The sequence below is a fragment of the Staurois parvus genome, unplaced genomic scaffold (assembly GCF_062004578.1).
Source record: "Staurois parvus isolate SC_StPar_1 unplaced genomic scaffold, SC_StPar_1.0 ptg000524l, whole genome shotgun sequence".
Lineage (NCBI taxonomy): Eukaryota > Metazoa > Chordata > Amphibia > Anura > Ranidae > Staurois > Staurois parvus.
This window is the reverse complement of record NW_028318320.1, coordinates 142,797-159,874: the sequence shown is the minus strand read 5'-3', so window position 1 is coordinate 159,874 and position 17,078 is coordinate 142,797. Positions and strand designations below refer to the sequence as shown.

At 41.8% G+C, this 17,078-nt stretch overlaps 1 protein-coding gene across 1 annotated transcript in view; it reads left to right on the top strand.

Moving 5' to 3' along the window:
• The window catches only part of NBR1 (NBR1 autophagy cargo receptor), a 254,021-nt gene that overhangs the window by 112,145 nt on the left and 124,798 nt on the right, over positions 1 to 17,078 (top strand). Inside the window, exons 7-8 of the mRNA XM_089690227.1 lie at positions 9,977 to 10,051; positions 11,948 to 12,150. Of these exons, the coding sequence (XP_089546353.1) occupies positions 9,977 to 10,051; positions 11,948 to 12,150 (278 nt within the window). The remainder of the gene's footprint in view (positions 1 to 9,976; positions 10,052 to 11,947; positions 12,151 to 17,078) is intronic.

Here is a 17,078-nt window from a genome sequence, read left to right as displayed (position 1 = left end):
AATATCTGACCATCTCTTGTTTGCAATCTCTGATCATCTCCTGTATTATGTCCACAGTCTCTGACCATATCCTGTATTATGTCTGCAGTCTCTGACCAACTCCAGTATTATGTATGCAGTCCCTGACCATCTCTTGTGTCAAGGCCGCAGTCTCTAACCATCTCTTGTGTCATGGCCGCAGTCTCTGACCATCTCTTGTGTCATGGCCGCAATCTCTAACCATCTCTTGTGTCATGGCCGCAGTCTTTGACCATCTCTTGTGTCATGGCCGCAGTCTTTGACCATCTCTTGTGTCATGGCCGCAGTCTTTGACCATCTCTTGTGTCATGGCCGCAGTCTCTGACCATCTCGTGTCATGGCAGCAGTCTCTGACCATCTCTTGTATCATGGCCGCAGTCTTTGACCATCTCTTGTATCATGGCCGCAGTCTTTGACCATCTCTTGTGTCATGGCCGCAGTCTTTGACCATCTCTTGTGTCATGTCTGCAGTCCCTGACCATCTTCTGTATTATGTCTGTGGTCTCTGACCAACTGCAGTATTATATATGCAGTCTCTGACCATATCCTGTATTATGTCTGCAGTCTCTGACCATATCCTGTATTATGTCTACAATATCTGACCATCTCTTGTATCATGTCTGCTGTCTCTGATAATCTCTTTTGTGTCATGGCCGCATTCTCTAACCATCTCTTGTGTCATGGCCGCATTCTCTAACCATCTCTTGTGTCATGGCCGCATTCTCTGACCATCTCTTGTGTCATGGCCACAGTCTCTGAACATCTCTTGTGTCATGGCTGCAGTCTCTGACCTTCTCTTGTGTCATGGCCGCAGTCTCTGACCATCTCTTGTGTCATGGCCGCAGTCTTTGACCATCTCTTGTGTCATGGCCGCAGTCTCTGACCATCTCTTGTGTCATGGCTGCAGTCTCTGACCATCTCCTGTATTATGTCTGCAGTCTCTGACCATCTCCTGTATTATGTCTGCTTTCTCTGACCATCTCTTGTATCATGTGTACAATATCTTACCATCTCTTGTATCATGTCTGCAGTCTCTGATCATTTCCTGTGTCATGTCCACAGTCTCTGACCATCTGTTGTGTCATTCTCATAGTCTTTGACTATATCCTGTTGACGTTCAGAGCACATTTTATGCCCAATTCATGCAAAACTCCACGTAACCCCAAGGGGTTCACATACTTTTTCTTGCAACTGTACAGTGGGGAAACAGATGTAAAGGACTCGGGGACTTGGGAATACCAGTGAACAGTAAAACTGGACAGATCTTTTTTTTTTTTTATTACAATAAACTGTGAGGGCTCTGATGAGATCTATTGTAGCTTATTTTATTTTTTTTCTTAGGAGCCGGGAGATCGGCAAATCATGGGTGCAATGTCCAGCTCCTGCAGACTGTCAGTACAGCTGTCTGCCCGCGCCTTGTATAGGAAGACTGTTACTAAAGTCCAGGAAGATCAATAAGCTACAATAGATCTCACCAGAGCCCTCACAGTTTATTGGGGGCAACAAGCTGTCTGCCACTGTGGCAGGCAGTACGCGTAGTTCATTCATTTACAAACTCTGTGAATGACACCACAGCCATGCTATTTTTGAATTGTGACAGTGGGTGCGGGGAGAAGATCCCATTTCCAATGTCACAATGGGTGATTAAGTCACAGTGCCAGCAGATGCTTTAGTAACATGTTACACCCTGAATATGGGTGTAACATATTACTAAAGGTGAACTTATCCTTTAGTTTATTCCAAGCAACAGTCTCATAAGATCTTGGTAAATAGATGCAGGTAAAGTGCTGCCCTTATATCAATTACTATTATTAGTAAGTTTGAATTCGGAATATGAAGTATAGTTTTGGGTACCATAGTCTAGAGAGGACATAAAGGATGTGTAGCGTGTACAAAGTTAACCAAGCTACTGAAGGGGATGGGAAATCTTACTTGTACTAAAAGGTTAGTAATTCTGGGTTTATGCAGTTTAAGCAAATATCTTAGAGGCATTCCATTTAACATTTATAATGTATGCAAGGTCAGCTTAAAGATATGGCAAGGATACATTACATTGGGGATCAATTTTCTTGATATGGGGGGCCTTTAATTGCAGCCCCTGACATCACCAAAGGATTGCACATAAAATTCAGTGAATATTCACTATCAAAGACAGTAGACACACAACAGGATATAGTCAAAGACTATGAGAATGACACAACAGATGGTCAGAGACTGTGGACATGACACAGGAAATGATCAGAGACTGCAGACATGATACAAGAGATGGTAAGATATTGTACACATGATACAAGAGATGGTCAGAGACTGCAGACATGACACGAGATGGTCAGAGACTGCAGACATGACACAAGAGATGGTCAAAGACTGCGGCCATGACACAAGAGATGGTCAGAGACTGCAGCCATGACACAAGAGATGGTCAGAGACTGCGGCCATGACACAAGAGATGGTCAGAGAATGCGGCCATGACACGAGATGGTTAGAGAATGCGGCCATGACACAAAAGAGATGATCAGAGACAGCAGACATGATACAAGAGATCAGAGACAGCGGACATGATACAAGAGATGGTCAGATATTGTAGACATAATACAGGATATGGTCAGAGACTGCATATATAATACTGGAGTTCGTCAGAGACCACAGGCATAATACAGGAGATGGTCAGGGACTGCAGACATGACACAAGAGATGGTCAAAGACTGCGGCCATGACACAAGAGATGGTCAAAGACTGCGGCCATGACACAAGAGATGGTCAAAGACTGCGGCCATGATACAAGAGATGGTCAAAGACTGCGGCCATGATACAAGAGATGGTCAAAGACTGCGGCCATGATACAAGAGATGGTCAGAGACTGCGGCCATGACACAAGAGATGGTCAGAGACTGCGGCCATGACACAAGAGATGGTCAAAGACTGCGGCCATGACACAAGAGATGGTCAAAGACTGCGGCCATGACACAAGAGATGGTCAAAGACTGCGGCCATGACACAAGAGATGGTCAAAGACTGCGGCCATGACACAAGAGATGGTCAAAGACTGCGGCCATGACACAAGAGATGGTCAAAGACTGCGGCCATGACACAAGAGATGGTCAGAGACTGCGGCCTTGACACAAGAGATGGTCAGAGACTGCGGCCTTGACACAAGAGATGGTCAGAGACTGCGGCCATGACACAAGAGTTGATCAGAGACAGCGGACATGATACAAGAGCTGGTCAGATATTATAGACATAATACAGGATATGGTCAGGGACTGCATACATAATACTGGAGTTGGTCAGAGACTGCAGACATAATACAGGATATGGTCAGAGACTGTTGACATAATACAGGAGATGATCAGAGATTGCAAACGAGATGGTCAGATATTGTAGACATGATACAAGAGATGGCCAGAGAGTGTGGACAAGATACAAGACATGGTCAGAGACTGCAGAAATCATACAAGAGATGGTCAGATATTGTAGATATAATACAAGAGATGGCCAGAGACTGTGGACAAGGTACAAGACATGGTCAGAGACGGCAGACATGATACACAAGATGGTCAAAAACTTCAGACATGCTGAATGAGACTGTCAGTCTCTGAACATGCTATAAGAGTTGCTAGAGATAGGCTTCAGGAGACAATCACTACTGTAAAAGGGCAACAGGAAAACACATTGAAATCTGCAGGGGCCCCGTGACTGGGCACCAGGGACATATTATCTGCTATGAAGGGAATACCACCAGTATAGGAAAGGTTTCTTTATGATAAGATCAGTTAAGCTATGAAATGTCCAAAAACAGCAGGGAAATTAATAACTGCCTATTTACTTCTTTACAAAGCAAGGAGCAACTCCTGCTGGTTTATGGGCACAATAACGGATATTTTTCTCCTGAGAGCAAAAAATATTCTTACAGTGGCCTTGGTATCTTTGGTTTATTTATCTCTGAAATAAAATTATTGTGATTTGGGTGAAGCTGAAATTCATCAATATCAGTTTTTTCCCCAATTTCTTACCTATTTTAGGTTACTGCAGGAGCCAAAGCAACTTCACACCTACACAACCCAGACCTACAGTATGCAGTGAAGCCCTCTATATTTTTAGGTGCATAGGAATGTTGTGTTACATGTTAATGTATAGGAAATAAATAGTCCAGGGCTTGACAAATTCCAGGTGCCAAGTCACCATGGAGACTAGAAATTGCATCCTGGTGCCTGGGGTTTTGTCAGCCCATTTACTGTTCCGCACCCGCCACCCCAAGTACAGAGTGTGCTGTGAACTCACTGAGCATCAGGCTGTCTGTCACTCCTTGACTGCGCTCCTGGTGTCCCGAGCTGCCCGCTCTGCTTCCTTTGTATGGCAGGTGGCAGCGGATGGGCGAGACATCAGGGTCCCTTGACCGGTGGTGGAGCGAGGTTCAGTCAAACAGAGAAAGGCTGCATCTTGCATCACTGAGCCAGGATCGGAGCTTAGTTGGTCGGTAGTGGTGAAGAGGAGGAAAGGAGCTATCATGGCCTGCCCATTGAATGTGTAGCTGCTACATTGCTGCTGCACAATTCCTATATCTGTGAGCTGAGCTGACGTTTTTGGGCTCTATGCTGGAGGGGATGTCTGCGTTCTGGAGGGGATGGCTCTTTGATTGATTGGGCTGTCTCTTTGCTATATGGGGCTGGCTCTTTGCTGGATTGAGCTGGCTCTTTGCTATATCGGGCTGGCTCTTTGCTGAATACACTGATTGGAGTCAAGGTTGGCTCACTCCTGGCTCCAATTAGCTCTGGCAGAAGTCATTAAGCTAGGGCCTCACATACTTTTTCCTCCCTGCACTGTGAATGTTTACATGTTATGTGCAATTAAACCATGGCAACATCTAATGTTTGTGTAGTATTATGTTCAGCAGACTGTGTTCTTCTATTGTTGTGACTTAGATGACGTTCAGAGCACATTTTATGCCCAATTCATGCAAAACTCCACGTAATCCCAAGGGGTTCACTTACTTTTTCTTGCAACTGTATGTCTATTTATTGTATAGGGGCTAATCCATCAGCTAGGCCTGAGCACTGTGACTTGATTAAGAGGGTAATGTCACCACTGACCCGAATGGACAAGTTGACAGGATCTCTTTAATGCCTGCAAACATACTACAGTGTTACAAGTCTTACTGTTAAAAACATAGTGTTTATATTTTCATGTCTGGTGAAAGTTGGTAAAATGCATGTTCACTAGTTTTATGCTTATGTGCCTACGTTGAAGTGCATGTCTGTGAACTAGTCACGTTTGAATGACTGCTGAGTTTTTTTTCTTTTAACATGAAATGTATTTTCCTGTGAACAGGTAGTTGTCCTTTACATGCCAGAGCCTTGTGTTAGCTGTGTGCTGTAATGGATATTAAGACCTAAATGTGCAAAGCCGCGACTCCTTGCTTTTATTATCAGTAAGCAAGGGTATTCAGAGCAATGGTACCCTGCTGCCTGTACCAGTGTATCCAACCTACTAGATTGAAATTCACGGACGCGACACCCAAATTTTACTGGCACATGCATGTTTTTACTGGTATTTCCAAAAATTACAAAATTACAATTTTAAGTGAAAATTTTTGTATTTAGGCTACAAAGAGGTACAATATAAAATTAGCAATGTGATAAAAGGTAGCTATTAAGGCAAAAAACATATTTCCTATTTTATTTTCTATATAATAAGTAGCTCAGGGACAGGACACAGGAGAGCAAGAAATTAGAATGGGCAGGCACACACACATGAAACTGACTCTTACAGTGACACTTACGGCAGTGTGCAGCAGCACAGATGATACTGGCAGGAGAAAAGTGCCTGTTTTATACTGATGGTTGGCAACACTGGCCCATACCGCAGTCCTTCTCTAAAAGCATTTTCTTTTACATTCATTGACGGACACAGCTTCTCTTCATTCTTGACCACAGGGTTATAGCGCCACCTACAGAAGTAGGAGTTTTTGATGATATTGCTGTTAGTGAAACCATGATCAGCTATCTCCCATATCTCCCTCTACATGCTACCATGGAAAGCCAGTTGCTTTGCATTGCAGAGGGTGTCCCAGAGTATGACTAAAGCAGTCCATAGATTATGCAATTTGCTTTCCTTGATTCTCCCCCCCCCCGCCCCATCAACACAGTCAGCGTTAATGGGGGAATCCATCCTGCTGTACTGTCTTGTTCTGTCAGCGGGTAGCCTTCCTTGATTACTGCCAGTGGCTATAGTGATTGCATAAAACCAATTTGACAAGCTGGTTGTACCCAAGTCGATTGATGGGTCGACTTCAGTACAACCAGCCTACCCATAGATGGATCGTATCTCAGCTGGTCTCTGCTGAACCAGCTGTGTTTCGATTAATCTATGGCCTGCTTAACTTTAGGAATGTATTCATTGCATTAACCACAAGTATGGACACTTTTACCCCCTTCCTGTCAAGGCCAATTTTCAGCTTCCAGTGCTATCACATTTTGAATTACAACTGCGTGGTCATGCAACACTGTACCCATATGAATTTTTTAGCATTTTTTTGAGATAGATAATTTTATTTTGGTGGTATTTATTCACCACTGGGATTTTTATTTTTTATTTTTTGCTATGTAAATGAAAAAGTCCACAAATTTTGTTAAAAAAAGTGTTTTTCTTATACAATTTTGCAAATAAATATTATTTAATCATAAATCTTGGCCAAAATGTATTCCGTTATCTTTTTAGTGAAAAAAAAATAACCCAAATTAGTTTATAACCAAAAATTATAATTTTTAAACATTTTTTACATTTTTATATATTATTAATTTATGGGTTTTTTTTTTTTGTTTTTTTTTTACAAGCGATCACCCTAGCAGTACAGTGTCACCATGGTGACACTGTACTACTTGTGGGGGGATATGAAGATTTTTTTTTTTTTTTTACACTGATTGCTTTTACACCCATAAGGGCTGTAAAAGCAATCATTTCTCCTTCTCTCTGGCTGCATTCTTGCAGCCATTGAGAGCTACTGTGTGAGCTGTGATTGGTTATAGCTTGTCACATGGTACAAGGCTGTTGTGAATAGCCTTGTACCATTTGACCTCTGTGATCATTCACAGATTTCAGACGTAGTAAACAATGTCAGAAGTGACATCTTGCTTACTACTCTGCATGTGATCACTGATTGGCCAATCAGTGATCACATGATTGGGACCTCGCACAGAGGTCCCGTACGACGATCAATGTTCCAGTGTGTCCGGTGTTCCAGGGAGCGCGCACAAGCAAGGGGCGGGGAGGCCGTTTATATGCCCGACCCTGCACTGCCACCGTCCGGCCGTTTTATATACAACGGCCGGACGGGAGATGGTTAAAGGGGTGTTGCTAAGTAAATGTGCTTAGGATGTAAAGGCTTTTATAGGTAAGAGTGGTTCTCATGCACACACACACGGCCGTAAATAAAATCTTTTTGTTTTTTTTGTGATCTTTTGTTTTCTGTGGGCAAATGGACTCAGTGCATAAAGATCAGTTAAAATGTGTGCATGTAAGAGTGATGGCACACATCTGAGTTTGATAACAGCGTGTAGAGGTTTAGGCTTAACCTCAACTAAATAACAAAGTAAAAAGTGACTTTGCTGCTTTAACCCACAAAAAACAAGCTACTGACTGGTTAAAGTGCAGGTACCTAGATGAGTGCTGGGCCATTCTGCTCAGACAGAGCTCTGACACTTCTGGTTGTGTCAGAGCTTGCCTGTTCTCTACTGCCACTATATATCTCTGTTGGGCCATTTTGATTATTCTTCTATGTTACTGGCCCATAGATATGCGTGGAAGGCAGAAAGTCCATTATTAAGCTCATCCAGTTCAATCAATAAGTTCTCTCTTTTTTTTTTTCTTTTGTTCAACCTTTGGGTTTAATAAAAGAAAAATAGGCAACACCTCCATCCAAGTAAATAACATAGATGGAGGAATCTCCATTGCTGGCTATTGTGTTAATCAGCAGCAGCACCTGTGGTCACTGTTCCACTGTGAACTTTGCACCAGATGCAGTCAGCTCCATTTTTAAATCGAACTTTGTTGAGCCTGGTGGTTCAGAGAGGGCAACACACAGCTCTAATTCTGGCTGATTCAGCATGAGTCAGCTGAAATTTTGGGTGTGTATGGGATTGGCAGCATTTGGTGTCTTCATCCACTTGTTGTTTCATACAACTTGATCTGAATTTTTTGAATGCATTGGATTTGATATAAGTCCAAACACCTTTACATGTTTGTCTAGTTCTATTTACAATCAGATTGTAAAATGTGTAGCCAGTCCTCTTACAATTTCTATGATTTGAGCCTTGGTCTGAATCTAAATCCATAGTAATTTAATAACCTTATTCTGAGTAACCCCTGCAAAGAACAGGTGGAAATTGAATGCAAATGCAAGTACCTTCCCGGTAGCCATTGCAGGAGAGGGTGGAGAGACACAGTGCAGGAAAATCCTGCCATTGGTTTCTGCAATATATATTTAAAGTGTTACTAAACCCAGGATCCTGCATTCACTATTCCTGGTCTCCCACAGTACACAGAACATGGAAATGCAAATATTTTAGTAAATATAAAGCTTTTTTCATCCGCAGTATATAGCACTCCTGTGGCTTCTATCTGTGTCTGGTTGAGCACTGGTTAAAGCTGGAAGGAGGAGTTTTCATTCTCCTGACAGTCAGCTGTCCTGAGAGGCTGCATGACACCTGACCCTCTGTCTGAACAGTGCTGATTGACCCAGTGCTAATCACATACACCCTCCCAAAGAAAATAAAAACGCTCTAGCAATACAAACTGAGCATGTGTAGCTTGCCCCGAAGACTCTGTTCTATCAGGAGATGGATTGGGGACAGTAGACGAAGGGGAGGATCAGAGAGACAGGATCAACAGCCTTTTTCCACAATAGAGGATTAACCCCTTAGGATCCACAGTGAACAAGCATGCTTTACTGCATATACAGACTGATTTCACTGTTCTGGGTTTAGTAACACTTTAAGTTAGTGGGTGATTTAACTTTTTCATACACTCAAAGCTTTAATTTTATTTTTGGGTGATTTAGGGCCCCATGTAATTTTTTCAGCAGTTCAGTGTTTAAAGGCTGTATGAGTTATGAAAATATGTGAGAGTGAAATCAAAAGGCCAATGATTTTATAAATCTGTGCATCGAATTTGATTTTTTTTTCTCCTGTGCATAGAATGATGGTGTCAGGGATCTCCGCGATCCCTGCCGCGATGGTCCCGGCGCAGGCGCACTGCTCCACCCAGCGCACGGGCACTAGGTCCGGGCCGGCCGCGGCGTTCGAGTTCGCGCATGCGCAGTAGAAGCCGCGGCCGCCCGCTGGGCACCAATGGCAGCGCAGGGCGGGATATTTAAAGGTCCCTGAGCTGTCATTTCGTTGCCTTCTGGTCTTACCTGCTTCCTGTGATCCTGTACCTGTGCCTAGTAAGTTATTGACCCGGATTGCCTTTGACCTTGCTGATATCTCCTGCCCAGACCCCTGCTTGCCTGACCTCTCTCCCTGGATGCCCCTTATTAGATCTGACCTCCTGTTGCTGACCTGGCGTGTGACCCGACGATTCTCTGCCTGCTCCCTTGTACCTTACCGTCCTCTACATTACCGACTCGGCCTGTCTGACTACGCACCTGCTCAGCCATCCATCCATCCATCCCATCGGGCTCACCCGGCCTCCTCACATCTGGCTCTCCCTGGTTGGAACCCCTGGCGAACACCCCTACCACTGACAGGTGTGCTCAGTAGAGGCGACCTGGTCTCGGGGTACTACAAGTCCATCCCCACCATCAGGGGCCCTGGTGAACAAGTACCCCGGGGCTTAGACTCCGCGCTCTGGGCACGCCTGACCAGTGGAGTGCTAGAGGTGCCACTCGGCGGTCCCTCACAGATGGGTAATTGTACTGGTGCTCTTATGTATACTTATGCATACTAATAATTTTGTTTTACAGGAGCAGAGCAGTGCAACATCGGATGTTGTACCCACTCAGTTTCCTCCAGATTGGTTCATCAGATACATGGACAGAGTAAGTGTCTCCTAGTTGGCACATATACTGTATATAAATGTAAACTCTTGTGAACTGAGGATATGAAAAATATGTAAAGGTTAACTTGTATTTGAAGAGTGAACCACACAGGTTTGGAAACATTTTGTTACATGAATCATTTTGGAAGGTAACGTGCTAGTAGTTTTTTCCTGAGCTACACTAGCACTGTCTCCGTGTCACAAGAAATGAATGATTATATTCACAATACAATGCAGTATTTTCAGTGTAGGGGAGAACAGACCCAGCTGTACGTAGGTCACCCATGTGTGTTGTCAAAACTAGTGCAGATATGACCACTTGTGGATTGTTGTACATGTATCAATGGCAGATCAGTGGCTCTTTATCTACCCAGTGCCATTTATGAACAGCACTGGATAAATAGCCATCAGGTGGCTGATTCCCCGGGTGATTGCTATGTACCTAGCTGTCATTCAACCCTTGTAGAAAGAGGGGTGTCATGCCATAGGTAGGCTTCTGGGGTTCTTTCCAGAGGCTCATCAGTTAGGGTCTTTATCGTGACTTTGACAGAATTCACCTGGGGGATTCCCAAAAGAAATGCAGAAGGGTTCTGCCTGCCTCTAGGCATCTCCAACAACGCTTGGACTCTTGCAGAAACATGCGATGGAGGACACTGGGAGTTCTGTACCATCTGGTTAATAATTTTTAGTTATTTTCTTGATATTTTATAAGCAATAGAGGCTTTGTGCACAAAGAGGACTATACAGTCTTTTAGAGCTTGGGAGAACACCATTTATTTTTCCAACGTTTTATGAAGTGTGGTTCACTTCTGGTCTCTGTCAGTCAGGAAGGCGTAAAAGAGTGATGAAGAGTGCCGTATGGGAGTTCTGTCAAGTCACAGTTGCTCAAGCTCCATGTTTAACCCCCTTACTGGAATGTTTATTAATTTCCCCAAAAAACTGGCTAAAAAGATCATCTTGGGGTGTCTGCTTTCCAAAAAAAGCATCATTTGGAGGCTTTTCATAATATTCCGGCATTTTTATTTTGACAGAATGTAAGGAATAAAAAAACAGCAGTTATTAAATACCACCAAAAGAAAGCTCTATCTGCCTCAAAAAATTGTATAAAATTAATTTGGGTACAGTCTTGCATGACAAATAATTGTTGGCCAAACTATCAAAGTACAGAAAACAATAAAAGGCGTGGTAATGAAAGGGTAATACAAGCTGATACTCAAGTGGTTAAAGACACTTTTTTTATGCAGGCAACTTGTCCACTGACCATTAAGGCTAGGTACACATTAGCCCAGATGGCAAAATACAGCTTTTACTGTGCGGTCTAGTGACAGTTCCAAGCATTTATAACAAGGATAGTGTGGATTACACATGGTGTAGATGTAGTTTTCTGTATTAACAATTTGAGGTGTTAACATTTTTCCATTTTGGTTACATACCATATTTTAGACCCACTCAGTATATTTAGATTGCACAGGTACAATGTACAGCCTGCTGGCAGCAGCCTGTCAAGATCAATGACAGGCTGAAATAAGCAGAGGCTGTATGCAGATATATGTATATCTACATGGTACTTGCATGCAGAGATGTGTGCACATACACATACAGCTACTGTATATTTCAGCCTGTAGTTGATCTTGACAGGCTGCTAGCACCTGGTGCTCCCTGTCACAGAATTATGGCCATAAGCAGTTCACCTCCCATGTGTCCCATCATGACTGAGAATGCCAACTTGTACCAAATAGTGTCAGAATTGATTTGATTCATGTTCATTAATCATGGATGTACTGGTTTGTTTATTTTTTTTAGATCTTCGTTAAAATATAAAAAAACACAAAACGTTTTTTTGCTACTTGGTTCTAATGAAATAAATTACATCTTTCACTTTCTCCCTTGTATCCAGTTTAAGGAGCAAATCATACATGAAACAGTAGTAAAAGTAACAGAAGTAATGAAGGACAGGCTGTCGCAGAGTCCGGATTGGATGTTGGACAGCAATTCCTCTTCAGCACCAGAACAGACAAATTCTCTGAGATCTCTGTATGACTGGCTTTTGGCCTGCAGTAATTGCAAAAAGAGGATACTGGGCATACGTTACCAGTGTAGGTAAGAACAGTTCTGTATTGGGAGGGCTCTGAGAAAGTTTATCATATCAGATTAAATGTCAGTATTGCAAACAGCCAAAAAGAGAGACCACAATACTCCCTAAACATTTTCATCCCCTTTATGTGACTGCCATAAATTGTGTGTGTGTGTGTGTGTATGTATATATATATATATATATATATATGTGTATGTATGTGTGTGTGTATGTATGTGTATATGTATATATATATATATATATATATATATATATATATATATATATAATTTTTTTTTTTTTTTACCGAAAGTATTGGAACACCCCTCCAATTCATTGGATTCAGGAGTTCCAATAACCTCCATGGCCACGGGTGTATGAAATAAAGTACCTAGGCGTGCAGACTGCTTCTACAAATATTTGTGAAAGAATTGGTCGCTCTCAGGAGCTCAGTGAATTCCAGTGTGGTACCGTGATAGTTTGCCACCTGTGCAATAAGTCCATCTGTGAAATTTCCTTGCTACTAAATATTCCACGGTCAACTGTTAGCAGTATTATAACAAAGTGCAAGCAACTGGGAAACCTTCAGATTACCACAACAACAGTTTGTAGAGAGCTTCATGGAATGGGTTTCCATGGCCAAGCAGCTGCATCCAAGCCTTACATCACCAAGTGGAATGCAAAGCGACAGATGCAGTGGTGTAAAGCCACTGGACTCTAGAGCATGTGGTGGTTTATGTAAGAATTTATTCTAAATATGTAGGGCGGTGTCCTTTCCCTTAAATAAAATATCGCACTGCCTCCAGCCGTTAAAATACGGCAAATGTTTAATGAACCAATAATTTGGACACCTTAATAATTTGATCACCACTTAATAATATACCTTGAGTTCTTTTAGCCAGTATGATTTCGTACCATATACACAAAAATTGCCTTTTTAATAAATAAATTTATTTATGTACAAAATTTATATATATATTAATACAAACGCAAAATGCTGGTGATAAATGTATACTTGTACATACAGTGGAGATCGAAAGTTTGGGCACCACAGCTAAAAATTTTTATTAATGTGCATAAAGAAGCCAAGGAAAGATGGAAAAATCTCCAAAAGGCATCAAATTACAGATTAGACATTCTTATAATATGTCAACAAAAGTTAGATTTTATTTCCATCATTTTACACTTTCAAAATAACAGAAAACAAAAAAATGGCGTCTGCAAAAGTTTGGGCACCCTGCAGAATTTATAGCATGCACTGCCCCCTTTGCCAAGCTGAGACCTGCCAGTGTCATGGATTGTTCTCAATCATTGTCTGGGAAGACCAGGTAATGTCAATCTCAAAGGTTTTAAATGCCCAGACTCATCTGACCTTGCCCCAACAATCAGCACCATGGGTTCTTCTAAGCAGTTGTCTAGAAAACTGAAACTGAAAATAGTTGATGCTCACAAAGCTGGAGAAGGCTATAAGAAGATAGCAAAGCGTTTTCAGATGTCAATATCCTCTGTTCGGAATGTAATTAAGAAATGGCAGTCATCAGGAACAGTGGAAGTTAAAGCAACATCTGGAAGACCAAGAAAAATATCAGACAGAACAGCTCGCATGATTGTGAGAAAAACAATTCAAAACCCACGTTTGACTGCACGATCCCTCCAGAAAGATCTAGCAGACATTGGAGTTGTGGTACACTATTCCACTATAAAGAGATACTTGTACAAATATGGTCTTCATGGAAGAGTCATCAGAAGAAAACCTCTTCTACGTCCTCACTACAAAAATCATCGTTTGAACTTTGCAAATGAACATATAGACAAGCCTGATGCATTTTGGAAACAAGTTCTGTGGACCGATGAGGTTAAAATTGAACTTTTTGGCCGGAATGAGCAAAGGTACGTTTGGAGAAGAAGGGGCACAGAATTTAATGAAAAGAACCTCTGTCCAACTGTTAAGCATGGGGTTGGATCAATCATGCTTTGGGGTTGTGTTGCAGCCAGTGGCACAGGGAACATCTCACGAGTAGAAGGAAAAATGGATTCAATAAAATTTCAGCAAATTTTGGATAGTAACTTGATGCCATCTGTGAAAAAGCTGAAGTTAAAGAGAGGATGGCTTCTACAAATGGATAATGATCCTAAACACACCTCGAAATCCACGGGGGATTACATCAAGAGGCGTAAACTGAAGGTTTTGCCATGGCCTTCACAATCTCCTGACCTCAACATAATTGAAAATCTATGGATAGACCTTAAAAGAGCAGTGCGTGACAGACAGCCAAGAAATCTCAAAGAACTGGAAGACTTTTGTAAGGAAGAATGGGCAAAGATACCTCAAACAAGAATTGAAAGACTCTTGGCTGGCTACAAAAAGCGTTTACAAGCTGTGATACTTGCCAAAGGGGGCAGTACAAGATATTAACTCTGCAGGGTGACCAAACTTTTGCAGATGCCATTTTTTTTGTTTTCTGTTATTTTGAAAGTGTAAATGATGGAAATAAAATCTAACTTTTGTTGACATATTATAAGAATGTCTAATCTGTAATTTGATGCCTTTTGGAGATTTTTCCATCTTTCCTTGGCTTCTTTATGCACATTAATACAAATTTTTAGCTGGGGTGCCCAAACTTTCGATCCCCACTGTATAATCAAAAATATAACAGGCTAATTTCTATGATCAAACAATAGATATAGATAATAGTAAAGACTCAAGACAAAAGGGCAGCTGGACTTCTTCAGCCAATTGGCCGCAGGTAGCAGGTGAGATATAAGGCAGTAGGTGTTAGCAATAGGATAGATGAGATATATTGGAAGTTATAGCAGCCTAGATTGTAGTGTTATAGGAGAAGTATAGAAGTTTAGAGGTTCAGAAGTTTAGCAGAAGTTTTAAAAGATTTAGAAGTAGTTTTAGAAGATCTTTAAGTTTTTCAGATGGTTCAGATTTCAGCTTCTTCAGATTCTTCAAGATTTTCCTTTTCAGATTTTTCTCCTCCTTTTCAGCTTGATTTTTCGCTTGATTTTTTTAGATGTGAGGTGCATGGCTTTTTATACCATCCAAACCTTTGTTTTAAAAGACCCTCCCAACAGGCTTGTTGATTGGCCGGTCAAGAAGTGTGTGTACATAAGATATCTCTCACCTGTCCACTGGGGGGCAGCTAGGGATTACAAAACAATTTGTGTTGTAATGATGACTCATATATTTGATACCTAAAGACATGTTATTTCAATCAAAGGATATGTATCCTATTCAAGTATAGTTGATATTACTCTTGAATGAGAACCATAGAAAGATGTACATACATTTGGTTCCTCATTTCCCTGATATTTAACTGTTTTGAAACATTTGATTTCTTTTGGAAATGTGTAATTGACACCAATTCACGATTCATCTTATTCTTCATCGTTTCACACTTAATTGAGTGGTATGCAATACCTAACCTTCTCAAAAATATTTTCCCTTGATAAAAATTGTTAGTAATATGCCTTTTGATAATGTCTCTGTGGGTAGATATCAAGTTCTTAGCTTTAGATGACCTAAGCTTCACCTTTTTGTTTTAGGCACGAAGTTCCCATGAATAGGAAAGACCCTCTCTTTACCTGTTGATTGTGTGGGAGCTAGTGTAAACAGCCAGTTATATTTTTACCTCAGTGGATAATAGTGTATTGTCACATTTCAAGAGGTCTTGTCTGGGAATCCACACTTCCAAGGTTTTGTGTGAGCTTTCAGACAGTCAGGTTTCAATCTCATCATTGTTCTTTTGGTTAGGTGTGATGACTCACCTGTGGAAGTCCAAATAGTGGTGTTTGACTTTATAATTAAGTTTCCTGCAGAATCTCCTAACTTTCCCTAGACAATGGTATTTGTTTAGCAAACATATATCTGCAAGATCTTAGACTCCAAACTCAGATCCCACCATTATCTTTTCTGGGACTTTGTTTGATCACCTGTAGAAATTTAAATAGTATATTGTGTCTTGAACAAGTCTCTTCCACTCATTGTGTGTGTGATAACCTCTTGAAATATCCCTTGAAATTCTCTCTAGAATGTTAACCCCTAACAGCTGGGATTCCCAATTTTGGAATAAAATAATTTCTTAATAAATAGTCCCCCAAAAGTCACTACAAGCAGTGGAGACATATTGTATGGAAGACGAATCACGCTTCTCTGTCTGGCAATCTGACGGACATGTCTGGGTTTGGTGGTTGCAGGTAGAGATGAGCGAATCGAAGTAGGCGAAGTGGAATTCGTTTCGAATATTAGGAAAATTTCGATTCGCGTCGAATCCGAAAATAAGCAGACTTCGGATGCGCGAATCGAAATTTTTCCTAAAATGGCGGCGACGCAGCGGGGATGTCTGGGAAGGCGCGCAGACAAGGCGCGCTGACCCATAATGCATTCATTCATGACATGTGATCGCATTAGCCAATCAGCAGCCAGCCAGCACAGTGTAATGGTCGAGCTATAAATGGCGGCCATTTTAGAATTCTCCATTTGCCTCCAGTCATTCAACAGAGGCAGACCTGGCTGTATTCAGGGAGAGAGTTAGGGACAGAGAAACGTTACTTAGGGACACAGAAACGTTAGTTAGGGCCACAGAATCGTTACTTAGGGCCACAGAAACGTTACTTAGGGCCACAGAAACGTTACTTAGGGCCACAGAATCGTTAGTTAGGGCCACAGAAACATTACTTAGGGACACAGAATTGTTACTCAGGGACAGACAGAATTGTTACTGAGGGATACAGAATTGTTACTGAGGGCCACAGAATCGTTACTTAGGGCCACAGAAACGTTACTTAGGGCCACAGAATTGTTACTTGGGGACAGACACAGAATTGTTACTGAGGGACACAGATTTGTTACTGAGGGCCACAGAATCGTTACTTAGGGCCACAGAATCGTTACTTAGGGCCACAGAAACATTACTTAGGGCCACAGAAACGTTACTTAGGGTCACAG